The sequence below is a fragment of the Tinamus guttatus genome, unplaced genomic scaffold (genome assembly GCF_059628265.1).
Source record: "Tinamus guttatus ecotype Peru unplaced genomic scaffold, ASM5962826v1 Tinamus_guttatus_pri_ptg000510l, whole genome shotgun sequence".
Classification (NCBI taxonomy): domain Eukaryota; kingdom Metazoa; phylum Chordata; class Aves; order Tinamiformes; family Tinamidae; genus Tinamus; species Tinamus guttatus.
The window spans coordinates 2,101,452-2,123,355 of NW_028289044.1; the positions used below are offsets into that span (position 1 = coordinate 2,101,452).

Genomic DNA, 21,904 nt, shown 5'->3' on the forward strand with positions numbered 1-21,904 from the left:
GCATGGAAGGTAAAGCTGGCACAATCCCATGTGTCAGTCTTGATATATCTGCACTTTTGTGCTGGGATCTAACAGGGCACTGGGACCAAGCGGATATAGGAGCATGCAGACACCTATACAAATACGTGCAGGGTCTGTAGCTGCAGCTCCCATGTCAGGAATTTACTCTCTGGGAATATACAGTCCACTTCGTAAGAGTGAGTGGTGCCAGGATCATGAGGAGGTGTGATTTATGGGATGCATAGTAGAGTTTTTCAGCTAAAAATTCAAATGAGTACCTGACATCTGAAACTACTGACTCAGAAGGTTGCGGATCTTGCCAGCTGTTATTGCAGGGCTGGCTGCATTAAAAAAAAAATCAGACAAGTAATTATCAATTTGGAATGCAGTATCCCTGGGAATATACGAACACATAGAATTAAAACATATTTTGAGAAAGATCTGGCTTTCTTCCTATCGTTGGTAGTACATGTTTCTTCAACTGAGCAAATGTGAAAGATTAAAATAAGACACATTCCTGAAGCTAAATGAAAGCATATTTGTGCTTAATATGGTGGGAAATAGTTTTGTGAATTTTATTCTTAAAAAGCAAACAAAAACCCCTACACGTTTTAAAGCTGCCAAGGGCTTAGCATGCAGGTGGTTATCAATTGAGTAAGTGTCAGGTATTAAAGTGAAAGCTGGCTGGCTTATTCACATATTCCTTTTTATTGCTTTTGGCTGACTCTGCCAGCAAACTTCGTGCTTTGTTTCACCTTGTGCTCATCTAAAACACAGCCCTTAGTGCCAAGAGTCCATGGTCACAACCAGCAATTTTAGTTATATTTCATAAAAAGTTGTCCAAGATACATTCATGAACATGGAATACACTTTTTGAGCAATATGTCTTACATATTTCTCTTCAGGTTGTTTGTACTTGATTCATACTTTAAGGACTTTTTCTGCTAGCTGCTGCAGATGCTGTTTAATCTGTAGTATTATTTATACCTGAAAAAGCTTATGTTGGCTTACGGGAAAGAATCCATGGTAAAAATGCTGCTTTTTATTACTTCTGTTAATAACTGACATGTCTAACTGAGGCAGATAACAGAGATAGAAATTTGCACTAAATTCAGATGGACTTTATAAGAATCTCGGGAGGTTGGTTAATGTCTTCCATTCCTTTCGGTAACTCGTGGATCACATTTAGCCATTTTAAATAAGCATTTGTAAAATAACTTGTTGTTGCTCATGTTTTGTTAGTATTTTCTTAGTGATAGTACCAGAATGCATGTGGCCAGCCTTATATCTGAGGAAGGTATTCTGAAAACCAGGCAATAATAGTGCTTTTGTATTCAGTTAACGTTGTTTGAGAACGCTGGGCAGTTATGGAGAGGATTTGTCCTGTCACTTCTGCCTTACCTGCGATCAGGTGCTCATGTTATGAGAAAGAAATCTCATGGTGAGAGGTGTCTTAGGAAGCTTTTATCTAGATGGACAAACATAGGAATCATCAATAGGAACTTCCTGTCTTTGACAGAATTTCCTTTATATTTCCCCCTTCTCGAGTAAGAAATACATGGGGACTTCACACTGTGAACATAGGAGGGGCTTTTAGTTTTTTCTGTGGGAGGCTTTTGTTAAGAAATGATATATTATTTTCACATCAAACACATTTAAGGGTTAAATTGAAAGCCAGTTCAATTCAGTCCGTGCTTTGTCATTGATAGCAGCCATCTCCTGCTTAGGCTGCTTTTGAAGTTTTCAAAGCAGTCACCTGAAATTAATTGAATCCCTTTAATTAGCGCACATGCCACCCTGACAGGACACAGGGAAGCTAAACAGGGTTTGACTGCGCTTCCAGGAATCCGCAATGGCAGCCAGAAAAACCTCCCTTTCCGCACTCCCTGTCCTAGGTTGGGAATGATCTTAGCAGGGCATTTTAATAAGTAATATTTGTGACCTCAGCGTTGCGTGTTGTATAGCAAGCAGCAGCAGGATAAAGTAACGCAGTCATTATCAGTAAAAAAAAAAAGTCTAACTGCTGCAGGAATAAGACACATTTTTCTTGCAGTGTTGTAAAATTTAAGTCTTTGAAGAATTTTAGTAGGCAGTGCAGTAGCTTATTCTGTAATATTCCTATAAAATGTTATCCTGTTTTACTTTATAGGCCAGAGGATTTCCTAATAAACATTTATTTTCTGGAGAAATGCTTCCTAATAAGTCCATGGTAATGACTTAAACTTTCTATGGTAATTATTGCATTTTGTTTAATAAGCAAGCAAAATATATGGAAAAAGTGAAATGGCAATTTCCTTGCTGAAATAAATATTTAAATATAAAACGTTTTTGTTGCTGCATTATTATGATTCTCTTTGCATTTTCATTAGATTTCTCACATTGTGGATTCTGCAGTTCTCATACTGCTTTTAAATTTCAGTGATGTTTTGACAAACTTGTGCTTTTGCACAGCGGTGGGAAGGTGTGATGCCAAGTCACTGAAGGCTTTTCTTATAGAGAAGCTCAAATGCTTCCAAATTAAACCATGGGCTGTCTGAACAGCTGGTCAAAGCAGGTCAGGACATTAGCAGTTATGCTGAGACAACCAAGGATGCATCAGTGACCTCTCGAAATACTGAACTTCTCCAAAGATAGTACTTCCTCATCCTCAAAGATACAAAGCCTTTTCAGAAATGCATTTCTTGAGTTAGGTTGTGTTTCAGAGTTCACTGTAGTTATGATGATTAGAGTGTTTGAGTGAATCCCGTGTTTACATCCACAGTTAGGGCATAATTTAAATTCATTTTCTAATGTAAGCAGATCAAACTTCCATAATAATTAAAACAATCCATGGTACTAGATTTTTTGTGTGTGTTTTAATTCTCTTCATTTTTCTCATGATTTTTAAAAGCTGTTACGAAGGGATATAAAGACAAATGATTGCAGTAGTTTTTGTAAGATGGTATTTCAAAAATCAATTTCCAAAAAAATCATGTACTTTATATCCCTTTCACAGCATTTTTGTTGTGTCTTTTAGATTTCAAAGAAAGTGTGAACTGAAAGCAAAACATGAACCATTGAATTTTTAAGTCTGATGCTGCCAAAGGCACAAGAAATAATTGCTTGCCTTTATTAGATTTTTCACTTACAGCTTGATTGCTTCTGAGATCTCCTGCTATTTTTGGTATAGGTAGGGCAACTGTATTATTCTGCTGTCAAATATAACATGAATCTTAAAATGGACCGAGGACACAGGGTCTCTGTGCTTCTGCTAAAAACATATGAATACCAAAGGGAGAAAAGCCTCTGTCTGGGTTTTCCCCCCTGCAGTTTGATACAGTTATATTTTGATTACTTGTTTACAGTTCTGCTTGCAGAGTGCATTTGTGGAAACTAGCAATCTTCTTGCCAGAGCGTTAGGGAAAATATTTTATACGATTAATTCTTTAGTAGTTGTAGTGTAAAAAATCATTTTTATTCACTTTGTCATGAAAGCACGGCCATCTTTCGTAGGAGTTTAATGACCTCCTCCCCACAACCCATCTCCAATATGTGTTTTTGGTAACATTTAATCATATCATTGATTCTATCTATTTTATAATTGTTCGAAGAAGAATTTTGTGCACTTTAGCTATGTATCATTTTTGGTCTGTTTCCTGAGGAAATGACGCATCTGCGATTGGGCTCGTTGCCCTGAAAACTCTTGAGCCCCCTTATCCAAATTTCACGAAGGTAGGTGTCTCCAAATAAGCTAGTTTGCTACAAGCTTATTTTTTAAAAAATGCAGTTTTAAAAATCCCTGCTGGAGCGAGGGCCGTGGTCTGGGCTCAGCAGTTGCCCGGGCCCTGCTGCTGGGCCAGCTCTCACTTGTCTGACTGGAACCGGGTGGCATCGTGCCCGACCTTCCTTTGGAGATGGGGTTCGGGAAGAACCTTTGGAGAGAGGGACCAGCTCCTTCTCTGGTACTCGTGGTGCTATCCCGGCAGTGCCCATGTCCTCCCATGGCCTCTCTCCAGCTCGCCGGGTGGCTGCAGAGGTGAAAGATCTTCCGTAGGAGCCTGAGGGTCCCGCACAGCAGGACTGACCCTTTGGGCTGCCTCCTGTCATTCGAGCAGATTAAGTGCAAGATGAAGCTGCTTGCTTAATCTTTACCCATTTGCAGGCTGCTTCCCAATCCTCCTGCTGTTTTATTAGCAACAAATCAACTGTTCTTCCTGTTAAGATTCTTGTCTGTGGTTTAGTTTTATCTCACCTGTACTTTCTTACCCAAGAATTCCCTTCATTATATAATGGTTTCCTTACGCCTGCTGAATCAAATCTAAACTTTCCATCTTTAGTTTGAGCTCCATTTGAATCCCATCTGTTTTTTCGCCCTGCTTTGAAACAGAAGAGAGATGAAAAGAAACTGTTTTTTCCTTGGTTATGCTCTCAATAGAAGTCTATGGATAATATCCAAGCTGGAGTGTTACTAGACAGAGGTTCAGTTTGGGCTTTGTTAAAGAACTGTAAATGTATTATTTCTTCTACTGTACACAAAACTTTGATTTTGACTAGTCCATGTGTTGATTCTAAGTTTGATATAGAGATATCTGTACAACATTTTTATTTTAGGAGAAATTAATGCGTTAAAGGTGTTTTGCTTGTAGGTAGGAATGTCATATTATCCTGCCCGTATGACTTCCATGTCAAACAAAATTCAGGCTCCAGGATGTTTTCTCTTAAAGGTCGTTGGAAAGGTGAGGAGCAAAGATGAAATGATATCATAGCATGTTTACATTTATTATACAGTGCAGTAGTGGGTTGACCTGCAGGAATATAAACCCCTACATTTGCATTCCTTCATAACTTCCTAAGTCAATCGTTAGTTCCTTCTGCTTGAGGGAATTTTAGAAAAGCAAGTGGAACTGGCAGCAATTTAGCTATTGCTCTATTCTGGTTTGGAAGGCTTTTAGCTATTTTGTAGTGCGACAGTGCAGAGTATTTGTATAAGTAATAAATGTATATATAGGAAAACTCAAATCTAGAGGGCTTTGATCTTTCCGTTAATTGTGAACCTGTCTTCATGAGACAAAATGAAGAAAAAGACCCATAAATTTTATATTTTAGGGAATGGCTCCTATTGTAGGAGCCCTTCTTGCTTCTCATTAACCAGCCTTTGGGATTTATTTTAGTAGTAGCCTAAGAAAACCCAAAGCTCGTATAGTGTTTTATGGTCTGATATTCTTAGTATTAAATCCAGAGCAGTTATACTTTGTTAGGATGTTGGCCAGCTTGCTCTGAACAGCTTGTCCCTGCTGAAGGGGGCAGTATCCTGCCCTTTCCCTCCGGACGCTGCTCCCTGAATCCGAAGGAGCCGGCGGTGGCGCTTGGCGGATCGCGTGGCCCAGATCCCACCAGGCAGTCGGTAGCTCCTAGGTCGGTTCACCCTAGCTTCTTGCCCAGCCTGTGAGGGAATGAGTTTGCATCGTCATCTCTGCTGAATGTTTTCTCTAGATTTTTACCTAATGTGTTCTAGTTTTTGCAGAGGTTTGCGCTAATCTGCCTGAAATCTCTGTTGGAGAAGCATGGGCTGTATTCCCTGTAACTGCCTATTGCTCTCCTCACCTTTATATAATCCTATCCGTGAATTTGTATGTACTAAATTCTTGCTTAGGGCTAGTGCTGACACAACTCATTCTATTCTTATTCTGTTTCTATGGCATTTCATCCTTTACTGCTTGGTATTTTCTTATGCGGATTTCTGTGGTTGCTATAGCAACAATAAATAGCAAATTTGTCAATTTTCAAGTGATTTTGCTGCCTTTAAATATTGCATGATATTAAATTGCTGAGCAAGAGATACGTTCAGCAGAGTTTAACAAATTAATATAATTAGTTTACCTGGTGGCTCTATAGTGTTACCTATTCTAGTTAAAGTTATGCCCTGTGATGCTACCTGGGAGAGTGTAAATAGAATTCAGTGGTGAAGGTAAGAGAAAACAGTCATTAAAGTGCTGAGAGGCCTCATTTGCAAGCGTTATTCTAATAGCCAAGTTCTGTGAACGGTGCTGACATTCTGGCAGCATCAACATCAGCCAGCATAGCTGATGTTCAGCTGGTAATTACGAGGGTTTCCCGTGTGCCACAGGTCAGCAGGAGGCATAAGTGCAAGCTCCCAGAGTGGAAGAGTTTCGAGATGCTGCTGCAGAAGTAGCAGAAGGAGCTGTTTCTGCAGCAATAACAGAATGAGCTGTTCCTGCAAGACTGTGCTTAAAGGAAGAGGAGATGGCGACAGAGGAGAAAGAAATGTGGCAGGAGGTTGGATGGGTGAGAAAGACAAAAAGGCAACACCTCTGTAAACTAATTATTATCCTCAGGATCCTTAATGAAAATGAAAGTAGTCAAAATTAGTTATTCATTAAAATAAAGCTAGTGGCCCAAATATACGAGATTTTTATATACAATATGATAATATCACTCTCTTAAGATATCTTCGCTTTGTTTTTTTTTTTTAGCAATCCCAAATCGTTGCTTACTTTCATTGTGACTTTTTAGCTGAGTCTTTGCTGAATTCCATGTTTGCCTGTAGCAAAATAATGTGAGAACATAAATCATTTTTATCTTGAATATATGTGATTTTAAAGCGCAGTGAATTCTTGAAAATTGTTGAGTATTTTTCATTTCTGCTGTGTGTGTGTGTGTGTGTGTGTAAGAGAGAGATTAACTAGGAATATTTTAATGAAAACCGTACCCCGGCAGTGCTGTCAAGCAAAGAAAAAAAAATAGACCTTTTTTTTTTCTCTTGTGTTCTGGTATTGTTAGGATAACTTCTGTGATGATAGGATGTTAGGACATCAAGTCTCTGATTACCATGTGATTTCAGAGCATAAGAATGCAAGGTCTTCAGCTGTGTCTGCAGCAGTACAAATCTCAAAGGCAGTAAGCAGAAAAAGAGGTTATACGTATATATGTATCACCAGAGAGAAAAAAAAAAAAAATATATATATATATAATTCTCTTACATATGTGTGTGTATATATATTTTTTTCTCCATCCAAACCTGATCTGGCAGCTCGCATCTTTTCAGAGAAGAGGATTGCCTTGTTGGTCCACTGTTCAGTGCATTTGGTGGTTCAGAAGACAGCTTGTATTCAAAACTGTAACAGCTTTTTGGAGGATTGTGGCCTAAAGCCAAACCCCAGTCTCCTGCCATTAAGAGATTCTGCCCAGAAGATCATATTAATTTCCAAATTAAAATAGCCCTCTTGGTTTAGAGTGGAGAGGAGGACAGCAGCATTGGGGGATGCTGCTGTTTTCTATTTGTCACAGCTAGTCACTAGCACGGTGAAGATGTGCACTGCTTTTTTTTGGAATGTGGCATAGTTCTGTCACATAAGGTAAATTTAATTAGCACCAATACAGGAATGTGCAGGGTACATTTATGTCTTTCCTAAAGAGCTTTCTTTAACAATACATCTTAATGTGCATATTCAGATAGGTACAACAGTTGGATCAAGATGTAATTCATGTGCTTTGCGAAATTCATATTTAATATAGAAAGTCCAGGACAGACGTGATCTTTTTGACACTACCCCTGTGTTTCCCTGCGTTTCCCTGTGCTTGTGCATGTGCACATCAGATCTGCTGGTGGAGAGAGAGATGCTGGTGGCCTCTCCGTTCGCACAAAGCTCCGAGCAAGCTGTGACATTAATGACACTCATCAGTCCCATTCATTTGTACTCTCTGTCTCCAGGCTTAGGTACCATTCCAGCAGGGGAATAGGTCTCCTGCAAGAACAAAACCCAGTGATGGGGTTTAAATGTATTCTGAAAGCACTGAAAAAATTCAGCGTTTACAGTTTTGTCTTTACTTTAGAAAAGCACAATTCTAAAGATGATATTAACAATTGAATTCTTTGGCAAGATTTTCTAAATTGAAATCAAGTTTCTTTGGCTTTTAATTATTTCGGAAAATTCTATTAAAAATGAGCCTGTGAGCTGTATAGAAGCTGACTGAATTGAGCATAGATTTTATTTCAGTACTAACACCCTGCATTTAAGGTAGATGTATGTCTGGCTCACTTTTTCCCTATCCTTTTTATATGATCTGGGAATGTTCTGGTTGGATTGTTTGGAAGGAGTTGGAGCTTGATAGGGGTGCCCATTATCTCCTGCCATAGTAGTTAGGTTTAGAAATAATAAAGGTGAGTCCTTGGTTCTACTTCTGTTTCCAAATCCTGAATGCTAAATCAATTTTAAAATCTGTATTTTAGCCCCAACAGTGTTTTTCAGTTCAAGATTTAGATCTGAAGGTACAGCCATCTCTAAGTGCAGCATATGCACTGTGCATTGACTAAAATTTTATAATTATTTCAATTTCTTTCATATTTTTAAGTCTAGAAAAATTGAACTTAATCAAAATGGTAGATAATCGCTCCAGAAGTGATGAATGAGCAAACTGGCAGTGGGTAGATGGGCCAGCAGGGTTGTGCTGAGATCAGATCCCCTCCTGCTTCTGGAGGCTTCACAGATCTTGCACCAGTCTCCTGTTGTGGTCTCTGTAATTGGTGTAATTTAGTGAAGCAGTCCAGAAGTGGAATACAAAAGGTACCACAAATGTATCTGCAAAGTATAATCTGAAATACTTGAATAACAAAGTAATGGCCTTTAAGCTGTGGCAATGTGAACAGATCAAATGTGCTTTAGATCATCCCAGGATTTAATACTGTGAAGGTAAGAATGAACTATGCTGATTTTTGGCTTGATCAGATTAGTGTTTAAGTCATGGACAAAATATTTGATAACAAAATTCTTTGGCAAACCATTTTGGCACTTCTGGACTCAGTGAGTGAGCCCCTGAACCAGTGAGTCTTCTTTAATAAATAGTGTACAGCATTTCTAACCTGATACACACCTTTCACCGAGGGCATCTGTTTTAGAGAACAAAATTTGGTGGTGGTTTCTGTTCTGTTGAGGTAGCGCGGAGTTCTTTGAGCTGATAGCACTTGCTTGATTTGTTATTGCTCTTAGTAGTGGGTTGATCCATGTGCATCTTCACGTGTTTTAATATAATCTTTATCTTTTTCTGAATTTTCATTTTTCAGAATATTTCTTACTGTATTACTGGGAGTGAAGTACTACATGTCTTTAAAGGAGAAGATGCTGTATATACAAAAGTGCTAGTTAAGTGGTACTACTTGAAAGGTGATCAGTTTCTGTATTTGTTAACTTAGATATAATTTTGACTGTAATTGCAGCATGACAGTAGCTATGTGCTACATTTATAGCATTGTAATAAGGATTTCATCAGGATGAATAAAGATTATTCGATAATCTTATAAAAACTAATTAGGTAAAATGAAATCTTCTGATTCTGATAATGAACCTGCTGAAACTTTGCAGGATCCGTGTCACCATTCTGTGATCTGTCCGATACCTATAGATATGACTTCGATCAAAAGCAATGCTGTTAAGAATTGAAGTGTTTCTTAAAGTATAAGAAGTTTTTGGAAATTACTGCTTGGTTCTTGAACAGGGAAAGAGAGTTTCATTGGTTCTTATAAACATCAAAACTGTTACTATAAAGGAAAATGAAATCTGCATGCCTCGGGGCTGATGAGCTTCGTGATGCGATCCAGGAGGAAGAGTGCGGTTCTCGTCTAGAGAGTCAGCAAGCTGGGCTGCTGCTGCTGCCCTTGGGAGCTCGGGGATTTTGTTAGCTTAGTTCTTTGAGTGCTTAGGAAAACTGCGAACCGCAGGTCACTGGGGAAAAAAAAAAAAGAAATCCAAAAAGTGGCCGAGATGGGAATAAGGCAAGTTTGAGGATGTTAGAGACGGAGGAAATCCATGGTGCTTCTTCCGAATCCTTAGAGGGGAGCAGAAAGGGAGCTTGCTCTCTAGCAAAGATGACAATAGCTTTGGACCGGGGGATTGTTTTCCCCTCTAGATCATACCTGTAACATCACCTGCTGCGTGGGGGTGTGTGAGGTCAGGCAGGTTCAACGGGTGCTTTTCCCAAGGCCTTGGAAGGATGTGGCTCTTTTGAGGCAGCCCTCGCTCCCTCGGCTGTGGCTCGCAGCTCAGTTTCGTTATTCTTGTGTTTTCCTTTCCAGTCTCTATCATTCGTTTTGGCCTGGCTTTGCTAAAATGCTGTGCCCTTTCTGTTGTTTCACAGGCCCCTTTATCAACTCTTGTCTCCCTTTTGCTGTTTTCCCACCGTCTTTGCTGTGCTCTCTTCCATCCCTTAGTGATTAAGAAACACAGCCCTCGTTGCCTATAAATTTCCCTGAGTTTCTATAGGATTTTTGTTGTCCAGCTTGTACCGAAAGCGGTCGAAACCAGTATTCTCCTGTATGTGACTTCCAGAGTGCTTTCTGCATGAAATATAAACGAACAAACAGTATGTCTGTCATCTTTCCGTTTATTAAAGATGATGTGTTATTTTCCTAAATCCCTTCTAAATTGGTTGTTTTAAACTGAATTGAATCATCTTGCGTATGAAGAATATAAATCACTCGGGGTTCCTCCACAGCTAGATACAAATTTGTGTGTGTGCGCGTGCGTATTCGCGTGTTTGGGGCTATTTTCTGAAGTTGTCCTCCAACAGACTTTTCTCGTTAGGAAAATTTAGTTTTGCTGTATCCATTTGTGTTTTAGTTTTGAGTATCAATATTTTGCTTTTCTAAGAAGTATAAGACTAAATTGTATTACCCTTCACGTTGTTGTGTGACATAAAGGAATCCTATTTATTCCGTGGATTTCCATTGTCATTTTTATTTTTAAAAGAATCATAAAAGGAAATCTTAAAGTAAGTAGCTTTGGATAATATAATGTATTTCATGAGTTTGATTTTTATTTCATTTTTCTTTTTAATGTTTGGATTTTTATTTCATATAATTATAATTTTAATTTTATTTCTTAATAGAGATTTATAGTTATAAAATCTTGTAGCAAAATAGGGACTTTTAATTTTTTTTAATATGTCTTTGAGATTTTGGGGAGTCTTGATTGAATGGTTTTATTTATTAAGATGATTCTTGTCCTAAATAATTCCTTGTCTCAGTAGTTAATACAGCTTGCATTTACACATAGCCTAGTGGAACCTTAGAAAGATATAAAACTGATATTTTCTGCATATTTAAATAATGATCATTTCATCTGAAGAATGAAATGTCAAGGAGGCAATACCTTGGCTTAGAAAACATTTTTTGAATATGAATAATTTCTGGATCTGTATCGCTGGATGAATGATAACTGCAATTTGCTAGAGATGTGATCCGGTGTTTTTATAATATCAAACTCAAGTGCACAGTAATGTACCTCCTGATAACGGAGCCAGTGCTGAGGAGTATGAAGAGTAACCAAAAATTCTCACCACGGAGATGGAGATACTGGCTTTCTGATACTGCATGCATAGCACACTAAGCTAAAGAATTCCCTTGGCTTTTAGAGCTTTATACCTCTGTTGGATTTCCAGTGCTTGGAGTTATTTTTTCTCGTGTTTTTTGGTGTTTTTTTTTTTTTGTTTTCTTCTCCAAAAGGAGGCAGGGGAGAAGATCTGTATCTTTTAGATCAGGTGTGGTAGCTGCTTTGCTGTCAGCACTGTGTGGGTGTATTTGCAGCTGAGTTTAGAAAGCATGGTAGGAATATCCAGATGAAGCGTTTTTCCTTATCTTTAGATTATTTACACTGTGTGAGCTTTGGTAAACATTTATAGTATTTCTCATGGCTAAGTGTGCCCAAAAACTTGAGATGCCTGATTTAGAAAATCACAGTGTTAAAAATACCCCAAGATCTGTGTAGAAGTGTGGTTCTCGAAGGCATTTCAAACTGTGAGTTTTTTTGCCAAGGATACCGAGAATCCATTTGGAAAAAATCTCTGAGATAGAGGCAATTTTAAGGTAAAAGCAAATTAAAAGGTCATGCTTCAGCAGACTCCCTTGCAAGCATGTAATGTACCACTCTGCTCTCTGTAAACGACACAACAAAGATAGGAATGAGAGGAGAGAGTGAGCGAGAGTATGGTTGGGATTTTTGCATTTTTTTTTTGTTTTTTCCTTCCACTCTATGCAGTCTTTCTAAAATAAATTAATGTGTTTATTTATTAACAGGAAACTTTTTAAGATTCTGAACAGTTGATCTCAAAGCCTCCTAAGTGGACATTTACTGGCTACCAGGCTTTTGAGGTGCGTCGCTTGCAGGTTATTTCCTCATGCCAAGATTCTAGGTCCTTTTATCTGTCTTGGTAAAAGTTCCAAACTTTCCAACTACATGAACATCTGTAGTAAAAGCAGTGCCAGTGGTGGTTGAAATGCTTAGAGTGTGCTGCAGCATTAAGACACTCAAAGGCTAGTCAGGCTTTGTCAGGAATTGCGTAAAATTAGAACTTGGGAGAGCAAGCAATCAAACTAAATTTATACTGCTTTTCATTATGATGTCTGCTTTTCCCTCAGGGTTCAATTTCCCTGGTTAAGATTGCTCATTAAATATTTAGACTCGAGGAATTTTTATTAATGAACTTTTTAGCCCTTTTAGTTGTGCAGAAACACTTAGATTCTATCTGCATTGTCATGCCTTTCGAATGAGAAGGAAAATAGAGACAGCTTCTTTCCCTTAAAAACGCTCATTTTGGGGATCTAATGTCTTTTAAGGTAATTTAATGATGCTGAAGGACCTGGCTCATGATATTTGAATTGGCAGTACTTCATGCTATGTTGGCAGTACTTTATGTGCTCAAAGAAAATGCCCTGGGTAGTGTGCAAATGATAGTATGCACAGGATGGTATGTACTAAGGCTAGAGAAAACTCCTTTTTTTGTTGTTTTTCCCTCTGTGGGGGTTTGCTATTAAAATCTAACTTTGTGTAGAGCTAAGAAAAGTTTTTTAAAACTGTAACTGATGATTTTTGTTAACTAGCTAAGATTTACCTCTGATTTGCTAAAACAGTATCTTCAATGGATGAGCAGAAACGGTGAATGTAGGACTTCATCATGGAGCATTCACATGTAATTTCATTGCAGAAGACTTATAAAATTACATCAGCTTGTCCCTATTTATTTATTTTTTCTTAATGCTATGTGCTTATTTTACCCTCCAAAATATATTAAGATAACTGTCAGTCTTGCCAGACTTCTTGACTGAACTTTGGGTTTCAAAGTCGTGTTTTTAATTCTTCTCTCTCTCAAGTTCTCAACAACAACGACAGTAAATGAGATCCTTCTTATATCTGTATAACCCCCTGTTTCACATTTTGCCACACAGAGACTTGCTGTTAAGACCTATGGAAATAGATGTTCCCTTTGTATCCTCTGCTCACGTTTGCTTTCTTGTGGCTGATTTATGTGCCCCGGTGCCAGCCAAACCAGTATGATTTGACATATAAGCACAGGACGTATAGCAGTTCTTGCTTCATTGCTGTGCTGGGGCAGCTAAACAAGTGTCAGTAACTGAGGAACATTTCGAGAACTGCTTCCTAAGTGGGATTCACAGGGACTGGGTGGGAGTTTGCAGACCCAAAAATCAGGTTAGGAAGCCTCACCTTTTACCTTTTGGGTGCAGGCTCGAATCCAACTTTTTTACAAAGCTTGAAATCATCAGTGGAGCTCATTCAATAAGAGAAAAAGAAAAAAAGAAAACTTTGCTCAGGAGAGAGAAAGGAACAGCTACATTGGAAAGAGAGCAAGTTTCTCTTACCTGAGGCCACTAGCAACACCAGGGATCCAAGGCATGCACTGGTTAAACCTTAGAAAGTGCTATAGGCAACCCACTTTGCAATTGCCATAGAAAATTATTGTTGTTAGCCACTCTGTTGATATTTCGTATTGCGGGAATTACTAGCAGATGGGAAAATAGATGACTCAGAATACAGTATTAGCAATCCATATTTTTTTAATCAAAAGCCTCTAATAAGGCATGTAGCATCTGTAAGATTCATTTAAGCAGTTGCTAGGAAGAATTTGCTTTTTCGAATAAACACAACAAACTTGGTAGGGATTATTTTTTGATCAAATACCTGTTTTCTTAACAATTTAGATCCTGAAAATGCATTTGCTTGTTTTCGTTGCACCGACTTAACAACCATATCCCGTAATTCAGTTTGATGGGCTGGAGGTTTGTGATGGTAACTCATGCATTATAGAATTACTAATGAAACCTGATGTTATTGTATTGAAAACATCACACGTCTAGAGTTTTTATTTATCTCTCTTAGCTGTCAAGGGTGGATTAAGATCATAGCATTAAGATTTTACGTGTTAAGATTATATGTAGTGCTGTGCGCTATATCCACCAAAACCTTGGCTTTCGCCTCCTGAGAAGATCGGATGGCTCCGGATATGTGCTGGCCAAGTTTTGCTCAGTGAGTTCCAGCCTCCGTTGTCCAAACCCCTTCCCCTAAATCCGTGGACTGCAACGGGAGCTCGGGGCGCTGCCTCCTTCCCGGCTCCTGTGCTGGGAGCAGGTGGACACCAGTAGTCAGGGGCCGCTTTGCACCGCTTGAGCTGCTGATCTGGGGCTGAAATCTCTTTCCTTCTTGGACATTGCTGGAGGCAGGCGCCTGTATAATTTTTCCAATTGCCCATTTTGGCCTGAATCTCTTTCAGTAAGACCTGGCCATGGTTGTAGACAAAATATATGGGGTATGGCATACGGGTCCTCCTCCAGGCAGAAGAATTACTGACTGCAAATAATTACTCTGTGGTTTGCTGAAAATACTGATCTAAATGACTTTATTCCATCTGGGATGCAAGAATTTAGGCTGAAATACCTCAAAGTTGTTTCGTGTGACTTGCTGGAGTTCAGTTCTGAGCGACGACCACGTGAGTTTGTGAGGAAAGAATTCCTGCTGATGAAAGGCCCTGCGGTGCACATACCTTGCATGATAACACTTCATTATTTTTTTCAGCTACAAAACTCATTGCTTCTAAAATTACAGATAATAGTGAAGAGCAGTGATTTCTGCCATTTTCCCACAGGGAAAGCTCCCCTCTCTGGAGCGCTAATATCAGTGGTAAATACTCTGGTCACAACTTGATCACTTTGTGGCTGGCTGTTAAAATCCTGCAGGAACTTCAGCTTGTCTAGTAACTTGCAGGCTAAACATTCCCAGTGTTGGGGCTTTAACCTGTTGCAGCTTAAGATCTCGGTAGTTAAAATGGTCACATTAAGAAAAGCTTGTTATCAATTCTTAGCCTCTTCTCCTGTTTTTTGACTACTACATGCCTTTCTCGGAAATGTCTCTAACGTTATTGTGAGTAAGCTCAAAAATGGGTCAGGAAGAAGCAAATGATTGACCTCCCATTCGCAAAAGGTGTGAGATAAGGTGTATACCAGGTTATCTAGCTCCTACGGGGAGCCTGAGCGGTGTGGCTGGGTTGCCTTTTTAAAGAATTTTACTGAACGTTGTGATTAAAGTACAGTAACAAATCGAGTGGGTTTTATTTTGTGCTGATTGTCTTCAGGTTGATGTTGCTTAATGTTCAGCCTTAAAAAACATACTTTTCAGGAGAAAATAAATACTTCTTTGTCCTCCACATCCTTGATTTCTTCTACTGGAAAACCCAGCATTCATACCCACCCTAGAAGGCTACTCGTGTGTGTAAAATGGGAAACACATCTGTTTCCTGATATTAAATGTTGATACAGGTAACTGATACGTTCATGGTGTTGCAGATGCTGATTTGGCTGGCTGCTTTCCCCAAGCCGTGTGATTACATGGTGATATTAAGGGTCCCAGGGAAGCAAATGCTGTTACCAGAAACTTCATTCACTGAAAACTGCCTGTCTTGAAGTGGCTCATCCTGGTACTGACTGTTTTGCATTTGGTTGCGGGTGTTTGATCTCAGAAAGGAGAAGATCTCTCATTTGGGGTGGCAGGAATTGAACCATCCTAAGGGTAGCTCTGTCCTGATTACCGAACTGCTAATTACAGCTTTTAAAAAGCAGTTGAAATATCATACAAAGCCTTTCTGATTTCCTGTAGCCTTCACGGCTGAATACTCGCTCTTTCCATCAATGTTGGTAGTCCTAATAGTTACAACAGCGAAGTACATGAGAAATTATTTATGGCAGTTTGTGACCTGTTTGCAGTTGAAAATAAATGAGCGTCTACCTCTCTCACTTTAAGACATGGAATCAAAATATTTACTGATTAGCTAAATAAATTTGTACCCTGCAAAATTGAAAATTATTTCTGTTAGAATTAAGAACTAAATAAAAAGTTGCTTATTCAGAGGAAGAAAATGCATAGAAATAGCTAAATTTTCTGCTTGAATTACTTTGCTGCATCTCATTTTGTGTCTTGGTCTGCTGTTGTGTTCAGCATTTGGGCTTTAGCTGCCTCTAGGGTTCCCTGGGAAATGTCAATAGCATGGATAGAAGTCAAGAAAAAATACTTTTTTTACCAAGGAGGTGGCCACACATGCACATCCCAAAATGATCTGCAGCTTTTAGATGTGACAGAGTGGTTTTCTGTAGTACATAGAGTGCCATGACCATTCCTGTTTAATCCAGCATCTGATGTCAGACACAAGGCATTCATAACCCTCAGTTTCTTAATTTCCATGTTTTCTGTCATTTACTTCCTTTGGATAATCCAAGCAACATGCATTTATACACAGGGGTATTGCAGTTGCTTAGGTCTCCTGGGTCTCCTAGACTGAGATCATTCTAAAAGATTCTTATTTTCTGGATTTGAAAGTTCAGTCTCTTTAATTTCCACCCCAGTCGTCTGTGCTCTTTAAAGAACACTTGGTTCTATTTGCTGTCTCTATTTCTTGATTGAAATTTAAATAAAAATTCACCAGTGCATTCCTGTCTGACAAGTTATGCAGGATGTTTATACACACAGAATAATTACGTGATTGCGTGCGTTTGAATCTGCTCTGTATAGTTGGAGCCTGGTGGCTGTAGCAGGGATTCGGAGGGGATACCCGGCCGCTGAAGCTGGTAGCTGGTCTGGCCCAGCCGCAGAGCAGCCTTCACTAAGAACACTTGTGTATACACAGCTATTCCTGGTGTCTTTCCTAGTCCATTTGCTAGTCCTAGCCCGTGGTGCCCAAACAGGAGTTGGTTGAACAGGAGAATCAGCACTGATCTTGTCCCGTGATACTGCGAGTCTCTCTAATGCTCCTCTAAAGACTATCTTCAGTGAAACAGGTCTTTAATGTGCCAGTTATATTTAGCAATTGGCTAGAAATGAAAGAAAATGAAGTTTCCCTTTTCGTTCTCTGAAAATAGGAAGATGTTTTTCTCTAAGAGTCTCGGTGACTGAGGAATCCGCAGTCCGTTCTTGCCTTTATCCAATTTGAGAACAGTACCAAACGAGAGGATATTCGGGAGGCACCTCCTTCCCTCCTAAGAAACCAAACTCATCATTTGTCCTTGGGGAAACCTGTTACTCAGTGAGCTCCTAAGCATGTGTGAGGTTACTCTGGAGCTAATAGTGGGATGAGGATCTCCAGCCTGGAAGGTGTCCTGGCTTCTGGATTTGGTTGCCCAGCACGAGGGGGATTGCACTTGGCTGTGGGGCCATAACCATCCTCACCTGGTTCCTTCCAAAGAAATCGCAGAATGAGGCACGTTTCCTGCTGTGGGGGTGGCCTTGTAGAATTAATGACAAGCAGATTTTGCCTAAATTAGATATTTTCCCCTTAATTTGTCTCTTCATAGGAATGTCATTATTAAAATCACATTGCAGGAAAATTAGCGTCTTTTTTCCATATTCTCTATGAATTCTCTATGAATTTCTGGTCTCCACTACCTCTCATCTTTGACTTTGCTGTTTTTTACTGTATACAATGTAGTACAAAAGTAGCAGCCATAACGCCGGTGTTTGGACTGTGTTTAGCAATATGGTTTGCTAACTCCTATGCCTCAGATGCTAATAAAATATAGCTCAAAGGTAATATTGCATTCCTCAGGGAAAATGGATCAGACTGTGTTGATGAAAACTGCCCCAGATCATGAAATAAGTATTGACTCATTAGTAGGTTGAATCAGACTTTTTTTTTTCCTCTGAGTTAGGTGGTGTTGCTTGTTTGCAGTATCAGAATATTGGCAAACAAAATGTAGACTGTCCTTTTCCTAGGATTGAAATTTATCGTGTAGTTCGAAATGCATATATATTTCACACTTCCCTGACACTCACTTTTACACTGAGTAATTGGTGCCTCCCTGGCAAGAAATAGAAAGGCAGAGAAGCACTACATTTCCCTATAAAAGGAATACATAGGCCAATCAAAGGACCAGATTTCAAATACAGGAATTTCCATGCAAGGACAGACGGGGCAGCAGTGCCTGAAGTGCCCCGGATTCCAGTCGTTGCTGCTCGCAGCGGCCAGCAAGGAAGGGAGGCTGCTTATTTTTAAGTGACCCACTAGTCTTTTAAATTTTTGTACTAGCAAGTAATGAAGTATTCAACACCGTAAGGAAATATTATTAGAAATAAAAGAGCTTGGTCAAAACTAACTCCTTTTTGTTATTTCAGGAAATTATTTAATATATTATTTAAGCCCTCTGGCAATTTCTTTGACAAGTTATGGCAGCAGTCCATTGAGGAATACTGCAGGTGCCTTGTCATTCTTACCAGAAAGTACTTCTAAATATTTGTCAGAATATTATGTATGGCAGTTGTCTATTTCTTAATGCTTATGTGGGAGACTGAAGTTCTGTAAAAAAATACTTGATTAATTATATTTATTTGTTTATAGGTATGAATATAACTATGTCTGTACTAGAGCATGTATGTTCAAATAGATTTAACCCTGACTATTATTTGTTTGCCATCTATTCACAAGGCAAGCAAAGTAAATTATTTTTAAGGTGCAGCAAGTTGGTGTGTGTTCTTACACTATTAAATTTACCATAATTCATACTAGTGCTTTTTGTTACATAGTTTATATATATATTTAAATGTGTGTGTGTATATATGTATAATGCATATATATGCATACAAAGAAAAGTAAACTTTTCAAATATAATTTAAATGCTTGTGAAAGGTGATGAGTTTCACTGTTAGTGGAAATACACCATTTTAATCATTTTTTTAATTTTTTTTTGGTTGGTTAATTTACAGTTAAAGAATCTAAGTTTAGAAGAGTTACAGATGAGATTAAAGGCTTTGGACCCTATGATGGAACGAGAAATTGAAGAGCTTCGTCAGAGATACACTGCAAAGAGGCAACCTATCCTGGATGCGATGGATGCAAAGAAACGAAGACAACAGAATTTCTGAGTTTGTTTTCCCTTCGTTCAGAGATAAGGGCATGAGTCAGTGTGGACAATGGTATCTGTAAGTCTGAAGGAATTCTGAGAGTTTTAAAAAACCACAACCTTTCAAATTTTCCTTCACAAACGATGGCAATTGGAGCAGTGAAAAAGCATATGTATGGTATTCTGCAAAGGCAGTAAAACCCATTACCACTTACTGTTTTTCAAATGTTTAATGTAATAGAAGTTCAATCTATTACTTCCTAATCTTTTTTTCATCTGTATAGTGGTAATTTTGTGTTGTACATTAGAAGTAATGTTTTGGAGCACCTGGAACTATTTCTTGATTGTGCAACACTACAGAGCCTTATGTTGCAATGTATTTTCCTCCCATTTAGTAGCATATTTATTATGTAATCTTTGGTTATACTATTTATTTTATGCCTGTTTACTTTTTTTATTAGGAAGTATTAGGATAATATAGTGGAGAGCAGAGCCAGATTAGATAAAGTTGCTATTGCAGTGTGATACAAAAGCTCACCACTATATTGTCTTGAAAAGCTCCACTCTCCACAAGCATCCTGATTCAGGACAGCACTTGAACATGTATCCAGTCCATTGGGATCAGTAAGATTTAAGCATAAGCTCAGTGATAGGCACATGCCTTGCTGCTCTCCTGAATCAAGGGCTGTGGTTGAGCAATGCAGTAGTGATAGTAGAGAGTGCTCTTTTAGAGAGTATTTCTGTCATCTTTACGCACACTGAATGATCTCTTAATAAACAAGAAAACAAGTGCCTAGTCAGTTTTGATTTTCTATAATTCAGGAGAAGCAATAATTGCAGTCGCTCCTACAGTGTAAATTTCCAATTGCTATTGCAATTCTGACCAGTAGAAAACCCTATTTTGCACCATAGTTTTATAATGAAGTAACAGTGACACTTTCTAGATTTTTCTGTTTTGATTTGGGTTCATTTAGTTTTTTTTTTTTTCACTGTCTTGGGCAGAGAGGGAGTTATTGGTGGTTTGGTTTTGTTTCACATTATAGACATTATGGGATAGTAATTTAAAAACCAAAGAAAATCAACTGAATGCTTAAGTACTAAAAAGCAGCAGTGTGTTGCAATACTCTGCGGGTTCCATCCTGCAGTCACTAAATATTCAAAATTCCAGTGTTCTTCTGTGGTAAACTTGGGGGAATCAGAAATGCAGGATCAAACTCTTAGTACCTTTTTACAGGTTTTGTCTCTGGTTCATGTTGTGTTATGTATAGTAGGTAGAATTTATCACATTGCAAGAAATAGTTCAGATGTAGCAGAAAATGTGATCTGCTTCCTGAACAATCTACTGGGTTCTCTTTTGGTATCTTTACAATTGTTGCCTTTTATGTAATTAACTTTACTGTGATAGTCATACTTTTTTAAACAATACAGCAGAAAAGATCTTTACTTGCAACCTTCAGCTGTTCATTTTTTAATGGTGACTACTGTATGGGCATCTTCTGTTAAATATTGTCTGGAAGTTAGTAATCATCTCATACCTCTAACATTTACTCTTGTCATAAACGGACCATTCAAATGGAGTGCAGGTTTTGGAGTTGGATTAGAAAATTTGAGCAAAAGGGAAAAAAATGAAACTGTTCAGCCGATTACAGCCCTGCTGGGACCAGAGTTTGCTTTGGAGCTGTCTGCAGCCGTTGCTGTCATTGTCACTGTGCGTGTGTTTGTGTGCACACTGCGCTCTAATGTGTAAAGTCAAATAAATTTTAATTGTGATTATTAAAGCATCCTCATCCTCAACTCTCTTTACGCTTCTTAAAATAGTGGTCATCCCCTACAAAGAAATAAGAACACAGAAGATCCATAAAAATTACTTTAAGAAAGATGAATACACCTTGTAGTGTTACGCCTCATGTTTATGCAATGAAATATGTCAGATAAAAAATAGCATAATCAAATCGCCATATCATTTGATTATAATCATAATGCAACAAAAAGCAACGGTAACTCCCTTAACTAGTACATCATTTATTTAAAATTTATTTCTGAGAACTTTCTGTTCTCAGAAACTCTGTCGTCTGTATCCAACATATAAAGATTCAACTCATCAGGAGAGGAGGCTAACTTGTCTCTCTTGGTGTGCCTTTTAAGCAAAGTGTCACAATCCAGCCTTCTTATTGGCATCAGAAAAGACATTGACTTTGAATAATGTTGTTTTGCAGTGTAATACACAGTGTAGTGCAATGATCACCATTTTTATCTTTTGTTATATCGTTTTTTGCAATGTAGTGCACTAAATGGCTACTCAGAGGAACTCCAGGAAAAGACCGTTTTGGACTAGAGATGTTGCAGTCTGACATTCGAAAGGTATCAGAAGATGAGGGGCATCCTTTCTTTGCTCTTGCTTTGTCTGTATAGAAACAATTTGACTAAATTTTTTGCAGGTACCTACATAGAACTATGGATTATACACACAGGAGAAGAGTTTGGAAGAGTGGAATAACTTAAACCTCTATCAAGCCACTTAGAAGCTATTTTGAAGCTGTTTTGAGGAGTTTGGATTGATGCAGGAAATTTGTGACCAAAGGATACTTCCAGGAATTAACAGAAAATCAGTAATGTTGCCATCTGTTATGGTGCACACTGTAGTTAGTATAAAGCTGTCTTTGGCAACAGAAGCCAATGTATCCAGCCCTAAATTAGATGCAAGAATAATATACAAAACTAGGGTTTATATTAAGAGAA

At 38.5% G+C, this 21,904-nt stretch overlaps 1 protein-coding gene and 1 long non-coding RNA gene across 2 annotated transcripts in view; one reads left to right on the forward strand and one right to left on the reverse strand.

Annotated features, from left to right (window-relative positions):
* STK3 (serine/threonine kinase 3) overlaps positions 1-20,649 on the forward strand; it is a 118,766-nt gene extending 98,117 nt beyond the window's left edge. The window contains exon 11 of the mRNA XM_088533611.1: positions 19,029-20,649. Within this exon, the coding sequence (XP_088389737.1) occupies positions 19,029-19,187 (159 nt within the window). The 3' untranslated portion in view covers positions 19,188-20,649. The remainder of the gene's footprint in view (positions 1-19,028) is intronic.
* Positions 1-21,904, reverse strand: part of LOC148592825 (uncharacterized) — a 168,496-nt gene that overhangs the window by 339 nt on the left and 146,253 nt on the right. The gene's annotated exons all lie outside the window — the stretch shown is intronic.